Consider the following 27,051-nt stretch of genomic DNA (forward strand, 5'->3'; position numbering starts at 1 on the left):
AACTCAAGTCCGCGCATGCTTTTATTTCTGATACAAAGGGAGCGACAGAAGAAAAAAAGTTGGGCAAACTTTGCTAAAAGCCTAAGGCAAAAAAAGAAAAAAAAAAGAGAGAAAAGAAATAAAAACTCCACTACATAAGCTACAGCAAGTGAACTTTTCACATGAGGATATACTAAAAAGTACATTTTTCTGGCAGAACCAAATAAAATATCAATTTATCTGTACAGTGCAAGTGCTTTTTGAAAAAACATGCATCTGTTGGAAAATTCATGAATTGCTGCAAGCATTTCATGGTGAGGTTGGTATTGGCTGATAATCATCAGTGAGATAATCAGCTCAGGTTCAAAGACCTTCATCTGTCTCACCAAGTGAAAAACGCTAACATGTCCCTCTTTTGTGTTTTCTTTCTGTAGCTTTGAGCCACTCAGGATTTTACGAACACATGAGCTATCCCCTGAGTGTAGCTTCACCTTTCAACTACAAATCTCCATCTGTCTCAGTAAGCATTGAGGCTCTCCTTATACTCTTCCCTGGAGTATGGGGCTAAAAAAAATAAGACATTGCTGCGGGAAAGAGGATGATTTGTGCTGGGGATAACTAAGGTGTTGCGAAGTCATTCTTTACTTACATAAGTAACTCTGGAGTGGTGAAAAGGACAAGCAGGGTGGCACACGATATAATGATGAAACTCTCAGGCCACGAAGAGCAATAATATGCCCCAAAAACTACACTTATTTAAAATAATGTAAGATACTTTTTCTTTGCCAATTAACATCTCCAATTTCAATAAAGTTGGGAAGCTGTAGACAAAAACAGAATGTAATGATTTGCAAATCGCATAAACATGCATTTTATTCACAAAAGAACACTGCAAATTGTCAAATCTTTAAACTGATAAAGTGTTTTACTATTTCATGAAAAATAATAGCTCAATTTGAATTATAAGGCTGGAAGACATCTCAAAAAAGCTGGGCACATCAGGAAAAAGGAAGGACTACTAAGAAAAAACAGTTGTGGGGACAGTTTACAAATGATTATGTTTACTGGTAACAGATAGTAATATGAGTGGGTATAGAAATCTGAAAGAGATAGAGCTTGTTAGAAATAAAGATGGGCAGAGGCAGAGGTTCATCAATCTGCAATAAAACTGACTCTAGAAACTGTGAAACAAGTTCGGAATAATGTTTCCCAACATGAATTTAAATCTAAAGGAACATTATTTTTCTAATCAGCTGCAGTACATGACATAATCACTGTCATTTTCTAGAAAATCTTTTGTAAAATATCAGTTTATGAGATTTACAAATCATTGCATTCTGTCATTATTTACATGTACACAGCATCCCAGCTTTTTAAAGTTGCACATCAAACTAAAGTTCATAAAAAGTGCAACAACAAAAGAAGTATAGAAATCGTTTTAAAATATCACAACACTGAACAGTGAATTGTTTCATTAAATCTATTTGACTGATAGTAAACAATATGGAAGCTTTTGCATTTTGCATCAGAATATGTTAAATGGATCAGTGGTTGAGTCATAGCAACATATTTGAGTCAAACTGCTCTCTGTGAGCATGTTGGTCAAAAGTTGCTTGAAAGTTGTGATAAACTTGCAATTTGCACCCCTCCTAATGCTTGCTACAATCCTTAAAGACTATAGCAGAATTAATTAATCTTCACTGAACATGTGCTGACAGGAGCCTAGCCTTCCTTTACACTCTAATTGTTCCAGTGAGACTGAGGCTCAAAATGATACTCATCTTGAAGGGTGTGTGATTCCATGTTAGTGGGTTGGCCCCCCTTGACAGCCATTTGCTTGTCTCATTCTTGTAGTGATCCTTTATTACAGTTTACTTCAGACTAGACTAATATGCATATCTGGCAACTGCTATAGTGTGCTGCATGTGTGCATATGCGTCTCATTATGTGTTTTTCCCTTGCCAGAATACACATCTTGACTGGCTGTCAGGTATTTGTCAGATAGTCACTGGTAATGGGGATGAGTATTGCCTTGAAAAGATGACATGCTGACTTAGTCGAGAGAATGGTTATTGACGCCTTAGTGAAAAATAATCTCGCTGACTGTGACGGGAAAAATATGTTATATTCTCTCTTATCCAATGAGCTCCTCCTTGTTTTCAAACTTTTTAGCTTACTAATGACCTGCTACAAATGTTTGTAACAGTAGTGATAGTGCATGTATAACAAGCAAAAACCTCACTGTGACTATAGATCTATACAGGGGTGTCACTAGGTTTTAAGGACAGGGGGGGCTTAGCCCCCAAGAGATGCACACGACATGAACGAACGTAGTGAATGAGCACAAAATTTCACAAACAGAAAACAAAGACTGAGAAATTGTTTTCCTACTTTTTTGGACAGATTAAACATCCTAGGCCACCAATAGATCTATTGTTTTATTTCAGTCTGCTTTATAATACAGTACAACAAAAAAACAGAGGAAATGTGTTTGCTGCATCAATAACAAGAAAAAAACTGAAAATAAAAAAGTACATTTTTCTGGCTGCAATCACCAGTTACTTGGTGGGTGGAAGCATCAAAGAATGACGTCTGTTTTTAAGAGTGGCAAATCGGTCAATCACTCTGTTGTGACTCAGATGCTGAAGCGTGTCTTTTTCAATAGACATGACTGCAAGACTGTGAAGTCTTTTCTGACCCATTGTTTGACGCAGCCAGGAGTGCAGCCGACGCAGTGCACTAAAGGACCGTTCGCACGAGCAGCTGCTGACAGGCACTGTTAGGGCAACTTGGATGGTTGCCTTCAGAGAGGGAAACATGTCTGAATCAAGGAGGTTGTACACAGACAACATATTTTTGGGTGGACATCCAGCCTCTGTTTTCCGGGTAAGAAAGTTTCTGGCCACCAGAACCTCCTCTTTTTTCAGGTCAAGTCTGTAGTGCTTTGCAAGTTCATTCAAGTGTGGTTCACTCAAGAAGTTCTCAGATTTAGGACTGCATGCCTGGATGCCTTTTAGCAGCCCTGCATCTACACTGCAAAATCTTTGATCAAGCTCGCCAACCATCCGATCCACACAAGGGAAAAGTAACTCTCTTTTCAATGTGTCTGAGTTGTTCAATTCAGTGCGTGAACCCACAGTTGCCTCCAGGACAAAATCCTCCATTTTCCTCTGTTTGTGCCTTGTCTTGACACCTGGTTCAGGGATACTGTGGGTGTTACACAGGGCCTTGGTTTTCTCATACAGCTCTGTAGCAAATGCATCTGAGTGTTTGCCCTTAAGTGTGTCACACACAGCTTGTTTGCAGATAAAAGCTTCTGCCAGGTCTAAAGTCTCTTTCTGCAGGAATTTGTGGAGTCCTTCGGTTACAGACAGAATCGACTGAAACATCAGTAGTGCATAGACTGCTGAGAACTTGTAGAGCTTTGCTCTGAGACCAACAGCTATGGGGGATCCAATTGCAGATAGGCACTCCAAAATGGCAGGCAATGTCTCAAGAACTGCACTGATTGATCGCAACTGACATGCCCAGCGAGTGTTTGAAAGTTGCACAAGCTCAGTTTTTGTCAATCCAAGCTTTGCCTGAGTCTCCATGAACTTATGATGATTGACTAGGGAGGTGCTGAAGAAAGAATACACACACTCCAACAAGCTGAAAAGCTCCACGGCCTCTGGGACAGCCTTGCAAGTATTGCACAAAACCAGGTTGAGTTGATGAGCATAACAATGCACATAGATAGCCTCAGGATGGAGCCTTCTAAAATGTGCTTGTACACCTCCAGTGGAGCCACTCATAACGGCTGCACCATCATATGTTTGTGCTACACACTTAAGCTCTGCAAGACCATAGTTTTGGATCTGCTGCTGAATCTCATTTGCAATGGACTGGGCATCAAATGATTTTATCTCTGCAAGTGCAAGGAAACGCTCCTTCACTGCCCCCTCTGACACGTACCTGACACAAACAGCTAACTGCTCTGCCTTTTTATCCCTTGCCTCATCCACCATGATGGAATAGACTTTAGACTTTGTCATTTCAGATACAATGACACTAGTAACTTCCTGGGCACAACAGTCAATCATGTCATTCTGGGATGTTGGTGAGATATACTGTGCATTTGATGGGGGATTATGTTTTTGAAGAAAAGGATCAAACTCCTTCAAAAGCTCCATGCACGCAAGAAAATCCCCTCTGTTTGGGCTGTCTTCACCTTCATCATGACCACGAAAAGGGAGTCCCTGTCTCCCTAACATAGAGGTGACTGCAACAATTCGTCTGAGATACTCTCTTCTTTCGACTATCTCACTCACATTTGCAGTTGCTATCATCTGTGCAACGTTTCCCTGTTTGCTAGTTCCCTGGTAGCTTTTCCATGTAACAACACTGTCCTTATGTGTTTGTGCCATCTCATGCTTGCCAAAGATGACTAAAGCTTTCTTCCAGTTCTTGCAACCGTTACTGACCAAACTATCATGTTTGATGTTTTTGCCAAACACTCTACATGGGAAGCAGAAAGCTGCATTCTGGTTGACTGAATATTCTAACCAGTTGTGCTTTTCAAACCAGCTGTGGTTAAATGCTCGCTTCTGTGTACCAAAAGTATCATGTGGATAGCTCTTCAGCTTCACCTGTCTGGGCCCTGTGTCTTTGTCACCTAAATCAAACCCTGTAGTAGAATGAGTTGCTGCAGCTGCTTCATCATTTTCCCTCTCTTGGCCTGTTTGCTCTCCTCTCTCTGTAATAACTTGATCTTCCTCTGCCTCTCGATCCATTTGCTGCAGCTCCTCTGTCTCTCCTTGCTCTCTCTGACTTGAACTTGCCTGTTGACCTTTTTCTCCCTCAGCCACTCCTTCTGCCTCACCCTTCAAGATACATTAAAACATACTGAATTGTAATGTAAATTGCTAATATCATGACTTCTGCTCCCGCTCCACAGTAATTTGTTGCTCCCAAATATTTTGAAGTTACAAACATTATATTTTGAGCACGCATGTGACTAAAATGGTTGCAATTTAAAGCCCTGAAAAATATTACTAAATTATTTGAATTGAAGTAATATTAAAATAGAACCCTCAAAAATATGTGAGTCAGGCTAATTTGACTTATATATATCTCTCTCTCTTTGCTCTCTCCACTTTCTAACCTTGACTCTCCTAAATAAAAGCTCAAGTTAAACAGGTCTTATATGTTGTACCGTGACTGAAATGTTTCATATTTCATATCCATATTGAGTCCCATAAAATTCTAATCAGACTGTCTCCATCACAAATGACTCCATCCTTTGACTCACCTCTCCAGCAGACGTCTCTCCCCTCTGCCTCTCTGTGCTCCTCTGCCCTGACTCCTACAGGTTAATGGGGATGGAGTGATTATTATTATTTCCACTGATGATAACCATACCTGAATGAGCTCAGCTGGATTTTTCAGAGCTAAAACGAGTGACAGAAATTAACATTATGCTAACAATTTAACTTAGTGCGCTAGCCAGGTTTTTATTTACAAAATGGGGAGCACCTGGTTCATTATTTACATGGGACTCTCTGCTGTTAGCTGGAGCTAACTAATTGTTACTACCAGCCAGTGATGAAGACTTACTTTCTTGAAAAACTTGCGTATATCCATGATTTCTTGCCGTTTGCCACATGCACGCTAGTGTTTCTGCAGGTGTATACGAGCGGAGTGTAAAGTAGCAGTGAAAACGAGGACTGGATTTTCAGTCATGTGGATGTCCCCTGTGAACAACTGGAAGGGATTGGATAACGAAGCACTGACGCTACCTTAACAATGTAAAGCGAAAGGGACCAACCGAGTTATGATCATATTTGTGTGAATAGCGACAGGTTTATATTATTATTTCTTTAAACTCATATTCCTGCATCTTTATATTGAATTTGTCTGCAAGTTCTGTAAAAAAAAAAAAAATCGAATAAGTTAAAAAAAAAACAAAAAAAACAAAAAAAAAAAACCCCACCAAATTATTTAGGGGGGCTTAAGAATATTTTAGGGAGGCTTCAGCACCCCTAAAATAGGCCTAACGACGCCACTGGATCTATAGATCCGTACGTTTTGCATACAGACACAAGTTTATGTTCATAAGAATTGGGGACTAAACTGCACACTTTTGGATTTAATTTGAGGGCTTGAATAAAAATATTGCATATCGCCTGTTGAATCAACCTAGTAAACTACTACAGGCTCAGTCTGTTACCAGGCTAAGAATGATTCGTTTATAGTAATTTATATTTTCTAATCAGAAGTAACACCAGCAGATAATGTGACGAATGTTAACTCCTTCTGCTGAATCCCACTGTCAGCATGACATCTACTGTTGGCCGCACAAAATCATTCTCAAGACACGTCAGAGATGTGCGTACGCGCATAAATGTGAAGATAATCACACATACTTACTCATACACACACATACGCACACACACAGTGAACATATTCACGAGTGGCAGTTTTAAAAACCCATTTTCCCCTTGGTTAAGCAAGCAGCAACAACACTTGACTAATGGAAAACCCTGCTCCCAAATGAGGTCGGAGGAATTCTATCTTACACACGCTGGTCGTCGTGAATTCTAATAAAGTTTTCATCTCCTATAGGCGAGAATTCTTACAATACTGACTTTGTTTTGTTCCAAGAAGAGAATACCAATTAACCTTGTAAGCCAGACAAGGCTTGTCAGTTGTTCATGTTGTGAAAAAAAGTGAAGTGTGAAAGAAGAATAAGAATCAGGCGCTCCAAACTTTAAAACTTTATTATAACTGATAACAGTGTATTCACAAGTTTTCATGTTTGCATACATATAGTACTCATCACATTGGGTTGTGGTTTGGGACTTGGCCTTTTTGGATGGGATCCTATTTTAATAATTGAAATAAAAATAATTGAAATGATAAATGTAAGCACCAATCAAAGATTGTTTAAAACTGTATCTGACTGTTTCCTCAGTCATAGTAACAGTTTACACACATCTGCTTTTTCACATTTCACATTTTTAACCCACATAACATAAGAAAACACAAGGTTAAACACTAAGGTTATAGGAGTGACATATGTGGTGTCAAATATAAGTAATTAGCGAAGAAAAGGAACTCAAATGGATGTGTTTGCTTACAGTAGTTTCCTAACACATAGCAATGATGATAAATGAGTAAAATTAATATGATAATAAGGGACTAACAGGAGCAGGTTTCCTGCAGTGAGTACTAAAGTACTTTTTTTATACATTCACATGCTTACTTTTAATGTAATAGTTTACAGTGCTGTTTTTTTAAACTTATGTAGAGCCATGTTTAATTTTACAGTAGCTTTATCAAAAGCGCCCCTTTGCTCCACCCCCTCTGTTTTGACAGCTTAGTCCCCCTAGGCCACACCCATCTTTTAGAATTTATCATACCTTTGTTATAATTTATGTTCACTCTGTTACTGTTACTTTGATGCAGCCTACATTTGAACATCTGAACACTGTTTTGAATTAAATGTATGCAAAAACTAAAAATACAACAAATACTTTTCCCTCTCAGTGATATGCACACATATGTGCACCCATGGCAACCCAGTTTAGCGATAAGATCAGAAAACCCATCTATAAGTGGTAAAATAGATGCAGTCATATCTCATATGGTCTTCTGTATTCTATAGCAACAGATCCCTTTTTGGGACTATATCTTCCCCTACCAAAGTCCCTGGTGGAGACATGTACTTTGCAGCACATTTCTGAAAGACCAAAAGTCTGTTTTCTGTTATTTCTGTCTGGCCTTTTTCTGATCTTTATCTGACAATTCCCATAAAGCAAGAGATAGGGGATGTGCAAAATGTGTGTGTTCCCCTACCTGTTGCTCCCTGAACAGTTTCTTATAATTGGACTCTTTACGCGCCCACCTGTCATACTGACTCCTACTGTTGCTGGTAGTATTGTCCACTTTCTCCTGTCAGTCTGTGTTTGGTCATATGTGGTAGGGCTTTTCCCCCAGTATGTCTGTCTTGCTAGCACTGAAGGTGCCTCCTGGGTGTTACCTATGACGCTGCTCAGTGTTAGTGCAAGTTATGTCTTTGTGAGCCTGTCAATATGAAACAGCTATTGAGTAGCCCTTGCAATGACCCAGGTATAGTATGCTTTTCAAACAAATGTGCACTTTAAGTGCTCTTGTTATTTTTTATTTTCTTCTCTATTTTCTCAAATCCTTTTCTTTCTTCATATATTTTTCATGGTATGGTCCTAGGATTTTGTATTCTTTAGTTTAGGTTTCTGTTTCACTGTCTCACTGGAGTTGTAGTTTTGATTTCTGTGTTTCGGTGAAACCCTTGAATTCCAGCTTTGATTCATTCTAGTATATTGACAATCCCAGTTCATTTTGACCCTGTGATTCTTGATTTCATGTTATGTTTTTTTTGTAAGGATGAGTTTCAGTTTTGCTTCCATTGTTTTGATTCAAGGCTTGATTTTTATTAGCAGTAGCTCTAGTTCCTGCTGTTTTTCCTGTCTGTTCCACTGTCTCTGTTGTCAACTGAGTCTTTTTGTGTCTGTGTTTAATATTTGTATTTTATTTTTTGTTTTACTTTGAAGGTTGGTTTTCTTTCATGCTTTGTGACAGTTTTACTTCCTTTTTTGTGATTGTCTTCACCAGTGTGTAATTACTTACTGTACATGTGTTTGTCATTCCTTAATCAGCCCTGTGTCCTTTGTCAGAATGACTGTTGTGCTCCCACGGTTTCCTCTTGTTTCTTGTACCTCTTTGTACTCCACCTTTTTGGATAACTCTTTTTATACCTTTTGAACTTTGTTTACTTTGGGGTTGAAGACAGCCACAAGAAATGCTCTAAAAAAAATAAAAAGCTTTAATTATCCTCCATTTGAGTCCTCCACAGAAATTTGTGACTACTCAGTGGAATCCAGAATATTTACAACAGCATGCAGGACAAACAGACTTAAAGACTGATTTGTCCCAGCTAGCATGGTGTTTATTTTATAGTAGCTAGTAGTAGTTGAAAGTATAAGAAAATGCCTTTAGGTAAGAATACAGATATAGTAAACCCTGGAAATCTAAAGTTAGTGATCATGAAATGGCTTTAAGCATCTTTTAGATTAGTTATAAGGTTTTCTTTAACCTAATACATTTGATATCTTAACTTCCTGTAGTGACACAAACCGCAGCTGGAAGAAGACAGCCATGATGCCACACTGTTATGACTATATTGTCCTTTAAAAAAATGAGTTGATGTAAGTACAGGTGACAAATTTATCATCTTTTCATCAACTGCAATACTAGTTTTAAAAAAGGCAAGGTGAAGTTACCTGGACAGTATGATCGTGCAAAATTTAGATCAGCTATAAGATATTTATGAATCTCATTATAAGTGGCTTAATTTAAATGTAAATGCATTAATATAAACATACATCTTGTTTAAAATGTCAAAATTGATATTAAGCTAAGGTATTGCAAAAACTTTCAATTTATTCTTCTCAGTACTACAATTACTCTGTTAAGTTCTGCTAAAATGTAGTTTAAAAAATAAACAAGGAAAACCCCTCTGAGGTTGGTTTAAAAAAGCAATTATTATTATTACACATACAAAATCTTTTTTTTTTACCCTGAGATTTTAAAACCTTCTCTTTTTTTTTTTTTTTTTTTTTTTGGCCTGTCCCGTTTGGCTCTTTTGCCATCAGAATTGTTGTCTAAAGGCAAAGAAAGATGCCCAACAGATTTACTTTACCAAACTGACCATCCCAGCCTTGCCGTAATGGTCCATTTGATTCACCTTTTATTGTTTATTTTATTTTCACTTACTGAATACGGGACAGACTTGACTGGGGGAAAGAAGGGGAGAAAGAAAGAGGGAAAGAGAAACAGCTGAGAAGAGGGACGGGGGAGAAGGGCAAAAGACAAAAACCAACAGAACGGGCAGAGAAAAAAAATGCATATATCAATCACCTGGATCACCTGCTGAGAAAGAAAAAAGAAAGCAAGCAGAAGAGAACAAGAGTAATAGAATAAACAACATCACAATGATATATGGGAATATGACAGTAAATACTAAATGTTAAACATTATTGTGCAGCACATAAGATCAACAGAACACAGTGTGCTCTCTATGCTCTTAATTGCGATAGACATTCAGCACATACACAGTGTACCCTTAGATGAGCTCCCACCCTAAATTTGATAACCAGTTATGAATGTTTCACCTTACACGAAGCCATATGAAAAATGCAACAGTTCCCCTTGTCTGGCTTACAAGCAACCCTAACCCTGACTGACCAACGCAGAGTTGTTGCCACTTTTATCAACAAAGCTGGCAGAACAGGGGACTGAGCACTGAGTATACTATGAAATATAGATTCCTGACATCAGGTAATGTATAAATCCCTTTAAAGGGATATTGAGAACAGTATTTATTTGTTTTCTTATCAATAATTAGGTGAACAGCATAGTATATTAAATATAAAACTATAGTCTTGCAACATGATCACAAACAGGGTTTCAAAGGTCTGATTCACATCTGATGTTCTCATCCATCATCCTGTACCAACAGAGCGGCATCCAATTGCTTCCAAATTTATTTTTAAGGAGAACAGTGGCATAAACTAAGCCGTATTCCTATTATGTTCTAGGATTATGTGTTCTAAAAAAAGAAAATGACTTCTTAGGTTATACTTGCTTGTATAATTGCTTCTTAGGCCTTAATAAGAACATTTCATCAAGAACATACAATAATAACAACAGCATCCCTCCAAAGGGATATGTATGTGAACACATGAAAAGAATGAAATAATATGCATGTATTAAGTATGTGTGTGGGTTTTTTTTTTTTGTAAAATCACACAGAGAGATTCATTATTACTGTATAGTTTTTATATAGTGCAGTCAATTTTTATTAAGGGAGTGCAAAAGCAGCTCTTCAGTGATTAAGCAGACAGGCAAGTTGAGAAACAAGGACAAGAGGATGGAAAAGATTTTTTTTTTCGACAGCTAACTCATTATCTATGTTGTTATCCTCCAGTAGCCAGCTCTTTTCCCTTCTCCTTCTTTCTGTCTCTCGCTATCTGTCAATGTAGGGATAAAATCCCTCTCTCCTGAAGGCTTAGCAGAGATTATCCCAGTGTCCCAGGGGAGGGTGGAAGGGGTGCTGAGATGCCACATTACAGATGTAGCAAACGTTAAAGTGAATTTAATGGGCCTAGGGTTGAGCAGGAGGGGCAGGCAAAGGAGAAAAGCCAAGATCAGGTGTGGATATCCTACCTCTTCTTGTTATTCCTACCTTCATCGTGTTTTTCTCTACAAGCATTCCTTGTCATTTATCCCTGCGCTGTTACTAGCCTCAGAGTTTTTTCTACACATCCATCTACCTGCACCTGCTCCGCTCTCATTAACCTGAGACCACTTCCAAGCATCACATAAAAAAATGTCTTGAATGAATATCACACATTTCCTTATGTGCCATCCTTTCTCAAAACATAAAGTTTTTTCTATACGTTTCTAGAATGTTTCACAATAACAACGTTGTTAAGAAATGACACGACATAATTTGAATTACATACAGGAAACATACAAAGAGTGTAAAAACAGTAACAATTTTCTAAAAGGCTAATGAATTTTGCTACTTTCACTGTTTGATTAGCATGCCAAATAGAAGACACGAAATATCAGTTACTTTCAGCATCTGTGGAAACAGAAAAGGTCATTCACTACACAATGATGCGCCTAACTTTGGTTATCTTCTACTGTTTGAGCTGCTCTAAAAAGCACAAGAATGTTTTTCTGCCTTTTACTTTTACTAGTAGCTAGCCGTTTTTAAGCTGGAGTGGTGACTAGCTTGTCACTTAATGCACAAGTATAATTATCAGTTTGACAACTTAGATTATTATAATAGTTTGGCTTTACTGGCTTTATTCTAGAATGAAATACATTCATTTGGACTCTAAACACTATCTGTCAGGAAAGGATATTAAGTAGAAAAAGTATCCTCTCAGCAGCATTGATGCATTTAATTACACTTACACAAACATTCAGCATCACTCCATTTAGTTCATATTTCCCTCTTTAGTACCAATCATTGTAGTGTTTTAGTGCATCTGCTGTAGCTGCAGAAAAAAACCCCACACATCTGCTTGTTGTTGACACAAGAACTGCGTGCACGTTTGTTTCCATTTATCTTTTCTCTCTCACAAATGCAAAGTTTTTTATCTAATACTTACTGTGATCAAGTTGTGTTTGAAATTCTGTTGCTATTCAGTACATGTCAAAACTACGTACAAAAAGTAGCTCTCACAAACCCAGCAATCTGCAGATTAGGAGCCAAAGTAGCCACACACACACACACACACACACACACACACACACACACGCGCGTGCGACAGTTGGGCAGTGTTTTGAGCTTTAAATCAAAACTGAAGAAGAAAACTTATTCACAATGTCTTTTTTAATTTCCTTTTTAATTCTGTCAGAACCACTTACGCTTTCCTACTGAGACACACCACATCTTTAATTGGCTTGTTCCATCTTATTCAAATTCATATTCTAAATATCATTACGTTGTTTTTTTTCCCTTCCAACCCATTAAAGTTGTGTGTTCAAACAAGCCCCTGGGACAGGACCCCTAAAGGGCAATGTACCTTATCAAGAACACAGACTGAGGACATGAATACTAAAGAGCTTCTGTGAGATGAAGCAAGCCTGTTGTAAATTCATTCTTCATTTTTGTTTTTTAAATTTTTTTGTGTGCACATTTTTAGTGGTGCACTTATTTTTGTATCTTTCATTACCCAACTACCTACCTTCCTATTCCCCTAACTTTCATTTTAAAATTGTACAACATGAATTAAGACTTGTTATATTCCAATTTTTCACATTCATGTTTTTCAAAATGTGCTTGGACTAAAATGTAGGTTTCATACTGCGAAGGAAGGATGTCAAAAACTGACCTAATCCAGCAACATGTGCACTTCAGAACCACCTTTATTTACTGCCAATATGTGCCATGTGATAGTGAACACAGATGGTGACACACACACACACACACACACACACACACACACACACACACACACACACACACACACACACACACACACACACATAAAACACATAACATAACTCAAAACATCCAATTATAAAATTCACAGCTGCATAAATATACACTTGCTTGGTGCATTCACTCACATCAGGTGCTCAGAATGATTACAAATTTGAGGATTGGTGTGGTTAGATGGGGCCAACCTTTAAGCTGCAAGATCCAAGGTTTCAGAGCACCCACCAGAGTTTGTCACAGGAACTGTGGTTCATCCCCCAACCACAGGGTGTGTGGAAGATGAATAGAGTTAAACTGATAATGGATTCAGGAAATAGGTGGAGGCTGAATTTAATATAAGGCTGCTGTGGGGTAGAGGTGAAAGAAGAGTGATCACAGAGTTAGGGAGTGACTGCTTCTGCATTCATTCAGCACCATCCCACGCTGTGGCAGTCTGTATGCAAGAGGAGCAAAAACTTGCCCCGCACTGTTCTGCTATTTACCTTCATATGGTTTTCTGCTTGGCATTCTGCTGCACAAAGCTTCTTGTCAGACCCATTTGGGATGAAGGGAGCTTTCAGAACTTAATATAGAGGCATACACTTGTGGTGAATTCTTCCTTTTGTACAAGAGAAGATTTAATTTTATTTAAAATATTTCAATCTGTTTTTAAATATTAAACAGACCAATATCTAAAAGGTATTTAGAAAACCTGACAATGAGTTATGTCCCATAAAATACCTTTTGGAATAAGGATTGGCATGTTGCTAAGATTTCTTGACAAGGTTGCTGGGTTGGCAAAATGTATTGCCACAAATGAATAATAAACTACACATTACACCTACAGGAGCTGCCCAGCCATGGAAACCGATGCCAAGAAGCTCCCAGAGCACAGCCTTTGTGCTGATGTTAATACCTCATGTACCTCAGCACTCAGTAATAATTTGCAACAGTGGAATTTGCAGTATAATCAGTGAATTCACCTATTCTTTCACAAATGTTTGCCAAGGCATACTGCATGGCCAGTTGTAAAATAGGTCAGTGGCAACAATACTGATAACACCCTCATTCAGAGATTAAGATTGTGTGTCCAAACACTGTTTTTTTCTGGTATATGAGTAATGTCTCTATCAAATAAGAATTAGAAGAAAGTGAGGACAAAGATCAAACACTTATGCATGTCTGGCATATGTTATGTAGTCACATAACATACTCAGTGTCAACAAATCGATTTTGTGGTTGTGGCGTAAAATATAACATCTATTCTAATTTCTCCTATTACTGTCATGGCCTGAGTACTTTTCCACTGCATTGGCTCCCCTCCTCTGGGTGGAGTCCTTGTTGTTCTTCACCTGATGGTAATCACACCAGCAGTATTTATGACCAGTGCACACAACTAGTCCTCGCCAGATTATCTACTAACCTTAGTCAGTTATCGGCCTCACGTCTTTTCCTTAGTGTGTTATAGTTGCTTACCTCATTCCTCTGTCTTCTAGTGGGCATCTGGAGCCCCCCTACCAAGCCTCACCAGTATAACCTCTCCTAGATCCTGGTTGAAGCTGCCGGTAACTTCCTTTCCAAACTGTCAGTCTCTCCTGCCTGCCTCCCTCATGCCTCCTCCCTCCAAGCAATCTCCACCTGCAAGCACGTAAGGCTGCTCAATGAAATTGTTCTCGGATAAACTCGCAACTCTCTTTTGGATCCCTCTGACTGTCCTCTCTTCTGTTTCAGTACCCTGGCCAGCCATAGTTTTCCCCAGCCCAGTCTCTGCACCCGGTCGTCACAGTGATTTTGTCTTAATTTAGTTATAGTCCTGGTCTCCTCTACCTCAGACATCTAGTTTATGTTTCTTCTTAATAATAGTCTGAGTTTTCAGTTGCTAACAAGCGTTGTGAATATAGATTCTTTTGTTGCACCGCACTTCAAGCCTCCGGTTTTGCATCTGCACTTGAGTCCATCTCATTTCCGCGGGCCACTGTGCCGTGACAAATACGCACATGCAGACACAAACTAAGAGCGAAAGAAAGAAAAGAAAAGCATGAAAACGTAACCTGAGGCAGCATAAAAGGATTTGGTTTAAATGAGCTTGACAGTACAAAAATGTATATTCCATTATTTTTAATAGTTTATGTGACATCGAGTAGCTGTATTGACTTGCTTAACTGTAGAGAACTTTCTTTAAAAGTTAGAAATACATAAATTTCACATTCATGAGGGACCATGTTGGTGTAATGCTGAAGAAAAGCACAGCATCAGCTCCCCAATGGCAGGTAGGGTAGACTTGTGCTGACAATGTAGGACTAAAATACACAACCTTGCTCACACACACACTTTCTCTCGCTCTCTCTTGCTATCACAGAATAAGGTGGACTAAGGTGACAGTTCCTGGCTCTTAACAAGCTTGAAATAACATACGTGTTCACATGTTCCCACAGTTTCACTGAACCTCTCTTTCTTCCTCTCCTCTCATTCTGAAACACACGCAAAATGCCCAGTCTATGTCATAAGTCATATCAAGGAATGTCACAAAGGAAAGAAGAAAGATGTCTGGATAGGTCATATTTCATGCACCATTTGCAGTGAAGTTCAAAAACATGGTCATTGACAATTGCCATAGGGGGTGCTATTAAGCTAGGTAACACTGACACATTCAAATTTGTTAAAATGTCAAGACAACAATTTTATGATTTTTTTGATTTAATGATTTTTTGCCAGTGTCCAGGGCACAGTGTCCTATGATGTCTAGCAAGTGGTAGCAATAGGACAAAAGCCAAAGAAGGGACCATATCCAAAATATTTGTTTCACTAATGTTGCATCCTAGCCTAAGACTGAACAGTCATTGCTCACAAGCTATATAGAGAGGGACATTTTTTTCACATTGTAACAGCCTGAAGAAATAAGCTTACCATAGATGTAGGCATGTAGATACATGCACAACCAGAAAAATTCTCAAATCTAAGTGCAATAAAAACGTCACCACTAAGGAGCGACTTTGAATACGCTTATAACTGTATGCTCACATCATAAAACCTCGTTTACGAGCACAAAAACCAGAGGCGGTTGTTAACATATAATCTGAATCAAAGTGGTGAAATAGAACCTGGAGATATGTGGTCAGGTCTAAATTACCACCAGCTATAAATAATCACCCATGACATGAAGATATTAAGGCTGTGACAAGAGCATCCATGTCAAAACCTTTGTCTAACCCCAATTACAAGCCACATTATCATTAATTTACCTCAATCAAAATGATTCCCATATGAGAGGAATATTTGCTTTTAGATTTAAAAAATATCATGCTGGGGTTTCTGAAATACATGATTTATTTCTTTTACAGAAACTGCATGTGAAACATGACCTCGTTGCTTGGGATTTTAATGACTTGTGAAATAATTAATACAGTCGGGTCATGGTCTCTTCAATAATCAGCATTTTGTTTTTTGACTTTGGGCCTGTTAAACCCAAAATAAGATCACATCAGGAAAATTTAAATATCAATTGGTCTTAAAGCTGTTTAAATACCTGATTTGTCACAGTCTTTGAGATAAAAAAAAATGATATGGGATAAAAATGTGAGAGACAGAGGACACATTAAATGATTGAATTTACCAACTCTCAGGAGGTCCAGTATAGTTTAATATTTGACGTTCAGCTTTAAAATATTTTGATTTTAATGTAACTTCAGTTCAAATTAATTAACTTGACCTCCTTTGGAGCAGAAGTTTGCCATCACTGATAAGATAGGACCAGACACGATCTGGCAGTTAGACAGTCTATGATAAGATCTACATTAAATTCATTTAGCAAAAATAGACTTTGCGAAAAGGTCTTAATCATGGCTTTTCAATTAAAGTTTCTTAATTATTAATTTTGTTGGCTATTGAAAAAAGAATTCAATTAAAAAGCATTAAATATCAGTTTTCCAACTCACAATAGCAACAAAACTGAGAATAATATTTTTCAAAATCTTGCATAACATGCAACAGCTACTCCAAACAAGAGGTACTTGAGCTGCCAAATGTCACACAATTTCTCCTCGTGGAAATGCAAATTTATGCAGCTAGATACTCCAAAATCTAATCTACTCAGTAAGTAGTATACCTACTGTGTAAATGGTTTGTGTTGTTGAAATATTACATTTACAAGAATGAAACTACAATCTTAAACACAGAGCTCTTTGTGTGTTTGTATGAAGTTTCAGACCTAAAGATTGGTGAATTTAAAATATATATTGTCTACATTGCCTTACATATGTTTTTTTAAACATGTGATTTCTATGTGTGTGTGTTGAGGGATGAATACATCCTCCAAATTTGTTTCATGCTGTAAAATTTCAAAATTCCATGGTCCTGCAAGTCAATGATGTAACCTGCTTCACACCCTTATTAGTTTTACTCTAAACTGACCAACCAAGGGAATGACATTATTAAGGATTTGCCTGCTTAAATTCTGCAGACATTATAGTCTTTTTCAGACATATCCAGCAACCAGTGATAGAATGGAGGAATACGTGTGAAAGTCTCTAAGACAGACCACTTAGAATTACTGTAGTACAAGGTAAAAGGGTACCATGTTTAGCTTCTTAAGTGCTTCACACTCCATCAGCCCCCATCTGCTCCCAGAAAATTGTAAGGACTTAGCTTTCTTCCCTGTCAATGGCTTTTTTAAAGCCAGGCCATGATTTAGTTCAACTGTCACCGCAGATTTAATGGGATATTATTCATGCAGCAAGACAGGGTCAAGGGCAGTAAAAGTCACACGGATGTGAAAGCTTATGTGTGAAAAAAGCACAGGTATGCCAGAAGCACAGAAATATGAAAGCATGTACACCTTTGTGTTCTTTTAGTTTCTGTGAAGTGCACTGATTTCAATAGGAGTGAAAACAGGAGTTGACATTCTTGGCTGTTACCTTCTTGCTCTGCAGGACGCTTCCTCACCTTTGTGTCATTTCGGTTGGATGTCTTTCACACTCCACATTCAACAATGTTCTTTTGCTTTTCCCGTCAGGTGTCTGCACACTCCCTAAGACAAAAGTTCCCATGGAAAATCCTTTAGCCACTGCTCTAAACAGTCACTTTGAGCTGTGAATGTGCATCTTTGGTGACTTGGTGGTTTGTCATATTCTGTTTGAACTGAGATGTGGAAAAGCTATGTGTTATTTCCCCCCCGAAAAACAACAACAACACCTCAATTCAGAACGAGTTGGGATTCTGTATGAAATGTAAATAAAAAATAATCTTCTAAATCTATATTTTTTTTTAAACTTATCACATGCTTAAACTGAGAGATATATAAGGTATATATAATATACTTGACATATTTAAGAAAAATATTTGCTCTTTTTTAACTTTATAAAAGCAAAAAATGACTAAATGAACAAAAATGTCTTGAAAAAGTTGAAAAGGGCGCTATAAAAAGATGAAAAAGTAAGTGGCACTCAAAAAGCTGGAGGAACATTTTTAATTAATTAGATTAAAGTAAAGATGACAGAGGTTCTCACGTCTGCAAAAAACAATTTCAGAATAGTGTTCCTCAACATTAAAATTGTGGAGACTTTGAATATTACACCAAATACTGTTCATACTATTGTCAAACAATTATGAGATCTCAACACACAAGGGACAAAGCCAACAGTCAATACTTGATGTCTGTGATCTTTAGGCACCCTCAGGTGCCACTGCATTAAAATCAGGCAAAACACTGTCATGGAAATCTGTGATGTCAAAGCATCAGAAAACAGTTTGCTGTGCCATCCATAAAAATACACGTTGAAGCTCAAACATCCAAAGGCTACGGCTTAGCCAATCTGGGTTGTAGTAGAGCAGATCTGTTCATCAAGTTTACCTTAAAATGACAAAATTCATAGTTATTTTTTATTACAATATTTAATAGCTTGTTTGTTGATAGTAAGCTTTTTCACTTTGGGTTGTCTGTTTTTTTCTAATGTTTCTTTCAGGTCAAACTAAAATTATACAGACCATAATGAAGAAGTAAAGTTAGTCTGTCTCCAGAAATCTCCTGTACCTTGTCAGGGCACACGAGTAATGTTTTTTTAAACTTTTTATGACTTAAGCATTTTACAAAATCGAAAGAAATATGTCAGAAGATATAAATATTGATGCAAGGATTACTTAAAAACAGGAAACCATATTTGATTCCAAATCAAGGACTTCAACTGGATAAAACATGGATGTATACAGTATGGATTCATGTTAACTTTAAGGATTTCTATTGTTTGACATAAAAAAAATTGCTCCAACTTGGAGGGCTAAAAATTTCAAGTTAGTAACTCAAACCCTTGAATTTTTACATAACTTAGTAAGTTTTTTTTTCCTGAACTCAAAGATAGGGCCTAATGGGTTAGGTAAAAACAACAGCAACAAAAAAAACAACCGTCTGATCTGATTTATTATTTCTTTCCTTGGTGTCACACATGTGTCACTCAAATTTCATTCTGATTGAGTTCAGTGAATTGAGATCAGGTTCATATTAAATTCTACAACCAAGATTCTGGCTTGTAATTGAACACACATGGTTCAAAAAGTTGCCTAAGCATGTACTCAGCTGAAAAAGGCTGCAAATAGTTGACACTGATTAGTTGCTGGTGTTTATCATGCAATTGTTGTGTTGAAACAATCTGTCACACCTGTTCTTGCAGTTAATGCTGCCACACAGGACACATTCACACATAGCAAAGTCTGTCACGTTAGACCAAAAAAATGTTTCTGGTTTTCTTATTAAATTTTTCTGAACACCGATTCGGTGAGATAGTTATCATTTGCATTTTCTTATTGTGTTATTGCTTTGTGTGTTCCAACTCTGACCTGTTTACTCCTTCAGCAAGTGACTGAATACATGTGACAGGTGTGTGTGTGCGCGTGTGTGTGTGCGTACGTGTGTGTGTATGCAAAGAAAAATGAGGAGGCAGTTGGGCTGGTGGCTCACCAGTCATTGGCTTGTGGCGACAGCTGTTGACAGCAGATAATATGTGAAGCCAAGGCAGTGCTCACCTTGGTGCAGTTCTTTTTTCAACATCCACCATCTTCTAAGGGGAATTACCTGATGATGTTTTGCTAAAGGTGCAATTATCACCTTGTACCTACCTTTGTCTACATCTCATTTCAAAACACACATTGGGAATATGTGTTTGGGTTTTTTGCTTGAAACCAAATGCTAATTATAAAGGTGGGAAGAACAGGTAAACTAGGTGGGAAACCAGTGATGAGTAAAAATAAATAAACAAGAGCAATAACAAACTCAAAAAGCACACAATTTTGGTGTGTAACAGAGAATGGAACTAAGCCAGAATATGTGTACTGTATTTATTCTTATTGTATTCTAATTTTTGCCTCATAACTTTTGCACTGTCCACTTCCTGCTGTGACAAAACAAATTTCCCACGTGTGGGACTAATAAGGGTTATCTTATCTTATCTTATCTTATCTTAAATAATGTAGTAGTTTGTTCAACTTGCGATCAATCACAATTCATGGGTATGTTTGAGTTTGACCAATACTGAAAAATGTCACAGTTTGTACACAGGGAAAACTTTAATTAGGAAAATATAGAAGTCTATCTAATCACATACAATCACAGATTATATGTGAGACTACAAACCAGATGTGTGTGTGTATATATATATATATATATATATATAGTTTAAGGGATACTAGATATTTTACAAGACTGAAACTTGGAAGTGAAAAGAGAAAAGAACATTAAGGTGCCCCTTAAGTTATATATACTGACATGACCTAAGAGGATTATTGAAAAAGTCTCAGACATTGTGCCTTCTTCCTGGCACACTTACACAATTTTTAACGTGATTTAGTTTTATACACTATAACTCAGTTTTTTTTTCTTTATAAAGAAAAAAGGAGACAAATAACTTTAGCTTGACAACACTCTTGAAAATAATACTTCACAAAGAAAACTGGTAAGTTAGGAGATGCACACAGCATGAGGTCAGTTCCCTGTGGTTGTGGTGACACCATCTCTGAAATGCTTCAAGTTTTCTTATTTCCAGTCTTAAAGTTTTATCATTTGTTTTTCTTTCACAAATGTCACCCTCTTAGTAACTAAGACAGTTCTGCAGGTAACACAGATTTGTCCTACAACTGTTGTTTGTGCAAAGTCTCTCAAACAGTCACCACTATAAAATAATATTCAATCAATAATCAGCTGATTGGAGTTGCTCATCTATGTTTTTTCAGATTGTTTAAAGAATAGGAAACAATACAGAAACCTTCTGAATGTGCTGATTACACATGTGTGGAAAACTAGACTGGATTTTTCAGTGTGTATGTTTGTTTTTTTTTGGTATTTGTTCTTTTTTACAATTTATAAATTTTCATGATTTTCACTTCTCTAGGTTTTTAAAAGAGAGAGGAATATATTGTCAAACAGTGCTGGGGTCATTGATCAAAAAGTAATATATTACACATGACTAATTACTTTTCCTAAAAGTAATACAGTGTGTTTCTTATTTAAAGTTAATTGTTATTTATTAACTTTACCTGAATCATCCCAGTTATTCTACTGTGAAAACAAGGACAGGTAGAAATTGAAGCTATTGAGGCTGCAAGACTGGTCGACCTCTGTGTCTGTACAGATGTTTGCACCATGCAAAAGTTGTGTTAGCAGTATAATGCAGATGTTTCTATCTATTTGCATTTATTTCCATGTTTTCTGTGCAACACAAATAAAAGTAATGTCCATACAGTACCTCCACTCCCCTAAAGCTATAGATCATTAGTTTTCCTCCTTCCTAATTAAGAAAAAGCATGTCCAGCTGATGTTTTTTTTTCTTTCTATCCATATGTTATTAAGATAACTTCAGAACCTTCTTAATGCAAGTAAAACATGATTACATAGTAGCATCTCACTATGTTACTGAAAAATTAATTGAGTAATTATTTTGGAACGTGCGACATCAACCACTGTTGATGACAACCCTATAACTTTAGTCCAACATAATCAAACAAATGACTTTTTTATGTTCTTGAATTGTGAGTCAGTTTATCAGTTTTTTTCTAACTACTGTAAAAAGCAATGAGTGAGCATTGCATGGCATCATAACATCACAGTCTTGTTTTTCACCTCATTGCACCCAGGTTCTTTTCCTTATTGGTCACAGTCAATTTGGGCCTACCTGGGCATTACAGTTGAACACCTTGGGAACATTTCAGTGTTTGAAAACATTTTTGGTGCTAGCTTACAGGTTGAGCAGGGGCCCACCTGTGGCATGTAGCAGCCTGGGTTCAACTGTGATCTCAGGCCTATTTGCTGTGTGACCTCCCTCTCTCTCCCTCTCTGCTATTTTGTCTCCTCTTTCTTCTGTGTTTTCTAATGAAGGTCAAAATTAAAAACAGGAGACATTCTGTAGGCTATGTTTGACCTGGATAATGCCATTTTTGTCAACACTAGGTGACTACCTAGTGTTCGCATTTTGAAGTCACCTTGTGAAGAAGAGGACTTCTTGCATGATTCACAAATTCAATATCACATACAAATTCCTCATGTCAGGCTTTTAGTTGTCTGACTGCTTCTGATAAGAAGCTACACTCAAAAAAATGAATGAGGTGGATTGTTCAGTGTATATTAATTATTTATTTTCATTTTACTTAAAATATATGTTTTTGTTAAGTTAACATATGTTTTTCTAATCAAGTCTACGTAATTGTGTCTATTATTCAACGTACATAATACTAATGTGTTACTTGATCGCATAACATTTAAGTTAAGTCAATTAGGATCGATATACCTTGTATATCCACAAGGTGGCAGTAATGCAAAAACAGTTGTAATGAAACCGCGCAGAACAAGAAGGTTTCACGGCTTGTGCCTGCTCATGCGCAAGACTTCAAATTTAACTGAAAAAGGCTGTTTTGGCGCCAAGCTACTGTTTCTTTGAGAGGTAAGACCACTTTTTTTCTTTGACTATGTTGTGTAGTATCTATATGTCCAGCATGGTTATATTTTGCGTTTGTCTTACAAGACATGTTATATCGTTTGCGTGCGCTTGTTTTACATTAGTTTTACTGGGTCCTGGACATGCTTATTTTGTGGACTGTGTAAGAAACATTTTTATTGTTTTTTGTTTTATTAAGGGATTAGCTACAGGGGTTCATGGGGTTATTCTTTCAAGGGGTTATTTTTCCATTTGCTTTCTTGGGATTCCTTTTCTGTAATCCGAGAGTCGGAAATATCGAATAGGATAGCAAGGATAGCATAAAGTGACATTTAAAATCCAAAAAGTCAAGGGCGAAAGCCACTGTGACACCATTGTTCTGCTCTATCAGTAATCTGTATTATGTAAAAATGGTCTGTAAATACAGCATGTTTCCTAGCGGAGTTATACATATCAATGTAGTTATAAATTACAGTTTGTGAAAGTACACACTTAATTTTTTTAATAAAATTATTCAAGACATATGAGTGGACAGACAATGGAGGTCGACAGACCTGGTGATAATTGCTTCTATAGAAAGTTAGCACATGGCAGTGTCAATCTCTTGCTTTTCTTCTGAGTAGTATTTTATTTAGTTGTAATTCAAACAATAATTTGCTTCTTGAAATTAAGTAATGAATTTCTTGTTTTACTTTATAAATCTCAGATCCTGCCTTTACCTGCTCCCTCCTATACTGATGTGGTGTATGTGGTATTGCTGAGCTTGTATGTGGTATGTGAACTGTTATACTTTTAAAAACAAAACTGTTTTATAAGTTAAGTTTTCTTTTGTGACCCATCCCATGCCCCTGTTATTTCTTCTCCACATCTGAACCATGGTTGCAGTTCAAGGGCCTGAGGCATGAAATTCTTTTCAGATCAGCTGTGATCAATATTTTTTGGAACTTGATAAATAACAATAAAAGCTGTAATGGCTCCATTAGCATTTTGTGTAAATGTTTGTGTTAAAATTATAGCTTTAATGAGGTCTTACTACATTAGTTTTAGTTTGTATATGTGTACATATAGTATGTATATTTACAGTACAGTATGTTGTGTTTGTTGACATATTTTCAGGTGGAAGCAGAATATGTGAGGATTACTACTGCTGCACATGTTCCAAGGCTTTTTACACAACTTGACCAATACACTGACCAGCTCATAAAAGTCTTCAAGAAAAAAGGAGGCGTTGCAGGGAAGAAAATTAGACAAACTTTGGCCCCAGCCACACAGGTGCGTTATTCTGTTGGTAGCAAAATATTATGGCTAATAAGATCATTTTCAAATTTAAACAGCTAGTGTATGGTAGCTGCACAGTGCACTTACATTTATATTAAGCAAGACAAAGTTTGGTACTCAAAACGTTGGAAAATTTAAATTACCTAAACATATGTAAAATCTGATCCCTTGATTTAGGTTAAACCAGAAGTGAATGTTTTTATGTTATGTTTTGAATGCAAAAAAGATGATGTATTAGTTTGTCTTTACCTCCATTATGGACATATATAATGTGGTGGAAACCCTGCCCAACAGGTTAACTATTCATGTCCATGTGATGATTAGTTGGTCTTGTGTACATGTCTATCTGTGCAGTGGATATGTCATTCATTTTGCGTATAATGTGAGTTTCTGTCATCCTAAAGTACTTCTGTTTTCTCTTCCTGTATCTCTGCCACTCTCTACAGAAGGAAAGTATTGAAAAGGGGAGGGAGTGTGTCCTCAGGGCACTACCTTTTTACCTGAATGAAGACCCAAGCATCCTCTTCAAAGAATAATTGGTTGGTAATTTTAGTTTAGTTTTTTATCTGTATTAAACCAAATTTTGAATAACTAATGTTGTTGCATGTTGTTGTTGTTGTAATTTGCATGGAACCTGTTTAAATGTTTTGGGAAATCTTCTTGTATACCCAAACTATTTCTATTTATCGTTGAATCTGTAGTCTGAAATAGTGGCACACTGGGGTGCATGTTCCTAATATTGTGTTTACGTCATTAAAGGGTAGCTTTGGCCCTTTTTCTTTCTTTTTTTAAAACTGGATGCCATTTTTCTATGTTTTTGTGTCTAAGCTACAGCTGTTCAGAGGGAGCTGGAACAAATTACCCTTGCTATCTTTACCATCGAAAGAGCTGATGCCAGCACTCCTCCAGCCGATGTGGGTATAACCATCTAGTGTGTCCTGCATGACCTGGAAGACCTGGCCTCTGCATGTGCACTCTTAATGGGTGGGATATATGCACTGAATCTCAGTTAACCTCAAGACTGAAAGCTTTCTTTGAAGTACTTCAGAAGCTCTTCCTTCATCTGTATGTCAGCATACTCTTGACCAAGGTACAGTTGCTCAAGAATACACTGAATGAATAAGCCAACCTTTAATTTGGATGATGAATGTTCTGTCAGATGGACAGAAGTTTTTCGGAGGCTGAATGGGAATAAAATGGTAATTTGTAAATGACAGATAACGGGAAAATTACATTTAAGAGAAATTTAGAACATTTTGAAAAGTTTGTAAACTACTACAATTTGAGAGATTTTACTGTTGTGGGGGGCTAGTAAGAGACAATCAAAAGTATTGAGATTTAAAGGATTTAATTGAGAGATGATACTGCACCAGAAATGTTGAAGGGTGGTGTGTATATTAGCGTTCAAGGCATATTGTTATGAGGTGGAAATATGTTCATATTCAGTTTGTGTTACATTGTGTGCATTGTAAAGGTAATTGCAATACATACTAAAAATAAGGGTAAGTTAGGAGGTTGATCTGATATCCTCGTGTTGGTGTTGTTCCCAGATCATCATACTAAATGTTGTTCCAGGATCAACATTGCAAGTGACCAATCAGAATGTTGTGACGTCATACTTTTGCGACTTTGGGAAAAACCGGCGTAAAACAAAAAACTGTACTTAAGCTGCGTGAAACCGCCTCTGTCCGCCGATCAACTGACCCTAACCCTAACCGTAACCCTTTAATAAACAGTAAGCAGAATTGATATTGTCCTTGCAACATTGGAATTTCATAAATGCACGAATGGCTTGGCGCGCAAAAGAATAACGTCACAACAATGTGACAACATTTTCATGATGGTCTGGGAACAACACCAACACGAGGATATCAGATCATCCAAGTTGGGAATGCAGGATGAATGTATATTTTGCAGACTTTTAAAGACGAACAATTGTTTCCATGTTAAAATGTTTACATCTGAAGTTTTTTGCCCAAACACTAGTAAAATAAATGTTGACAGTGGCAAGTGTTAAATGGTTACTGCTGTGCTGTTGCAAAAGAACTGAACGCTGACAAGCTGTTTTATTGTTAGACCATAATGTTGACATGTTTTGTTAAAGTTTTATTTGGGATGGTGATGTAATTTTCTTTGATTGCTAATATCAGTGGACTATTTATTATTATTATTATTATTATGATTATTATTATTGTTGTTGTTGTTGTTGTTACATAAATTTTTTTTAAATTGTGGCTGTTGAGGTGGACACTTCACTTTGCATTGTTAAAGGAAAGCACTTCATTGGCATTGTGTTACTGGACTGACCCTAAGCAATCATTGCAAATAGCAACTTTGCTATCCATTTTAGACACTAAAAGAAAAAAACACTCACAGACCTTACTAGCATCACATGTGCATAACTCAAGTGTCATCTTATCAATGTGTTATGTGATCTTCAATGCGTTTTTTTTTCTCTCTTCTATTTCTGGTAGATACAGACATTTAATTTAAAGTCTTGATGTTGCATCTGTCTACATACTGTTAATTACTAACCCTAATGAGCTGTTGTGTTTTATTTTGGACTGGGTTTACACAAATGCTCACTGAATGTGTTGGCAATAAAAGAAATTTTAAAAAATAAGTTGGATGTACTTAATTCATTTGTGTGGAACCTGTTGACAAAATAGATTTATGTAAAACTAATTAATAAAGCACAAGGTGGCTGAAAATATAATATTTGAATTAATCTAACTTAAATTTAACATTTTACTGCCACAAATAAGAAATGTGTTGAAGTAACTAATCTAAACTATCTAACCTGAAAATATATCATCTTTGTTCATACAACATAACTTGATTTAGTTAGTCTTAAATATGTCTTGTTAA

General features: G+C 37.0%; 1 protein-coding gene and 1 long non-coding RNA gene across 4 annotated transcripts; one reads left to right on the plus strand and one right to left on the minus strand.

Annotated features, from left to right (window-relative positions):
- Positions 1-2,537: 2,537 nt before the first annotated feature.
- LOC309715843 (zinc finger MYM-type protein 1-like) lies at positions 2,538-5,893 on the minus strand (the record flags this gene model as incomplete). Its single annotated transcript, XM_082549281.1, has 3 exons — positions 5,575-5,893; positions 5,270-5,323; positions 2,538-4,841 (listed from the first exon to the last, which is right to left on the minus strand). The coding sequence occupies exons 1-3, from the start codon at positions 5,599-5,601 to the stop codon at positions 2,538-2,540; spliced, it is 2,385 nt and encodes a 794-aa protein (XP_082405407.1). The 5' UTR covers positions 5,602-5,893.
- A 16,676-nt stretch (positions 5,894-22,569) lies between these two features.
- On the plus strand, positions 22,570-26,096 carry LOC309715157. Of its 3 annotated transcripts, none has more exons than XR_014279155.1 (5): positions 22,570-22,911; positions 23,612-23,677; positions 24,022-24,177; positions 24,630-24,722; positions 25,012-26,096. It is a non-coding gene; the product is annotated as an uncharacterized lncRNA (long non-coding RNA). The 3 variants fall into 3 exon arrangements; XR_014279157.1 differs by lacking the exon at positions 22,570-22,911 and adding an exon at positions 22,918-23,068; XR_014279156.1 differs by lacking the exon at positions 22,570-22,911 and having other exon boundaries at positions 22,918-23,677.
- The last annotated feature ends 955 nt before the right edge of the window (positions 26,097-27,051 follow it).

This window comes from Aulonocara stuartgranti, assembly GCF_965226115.1.
Source record: "Aulonocara stuartgranti genome assembly, chromosome: 10".
NCBI lineage: Eukaryota > Metazoa > Chordata > Actinopteri > Cichliformes > Cichlidae > Aulonocara > Aulonocara stuartgranti.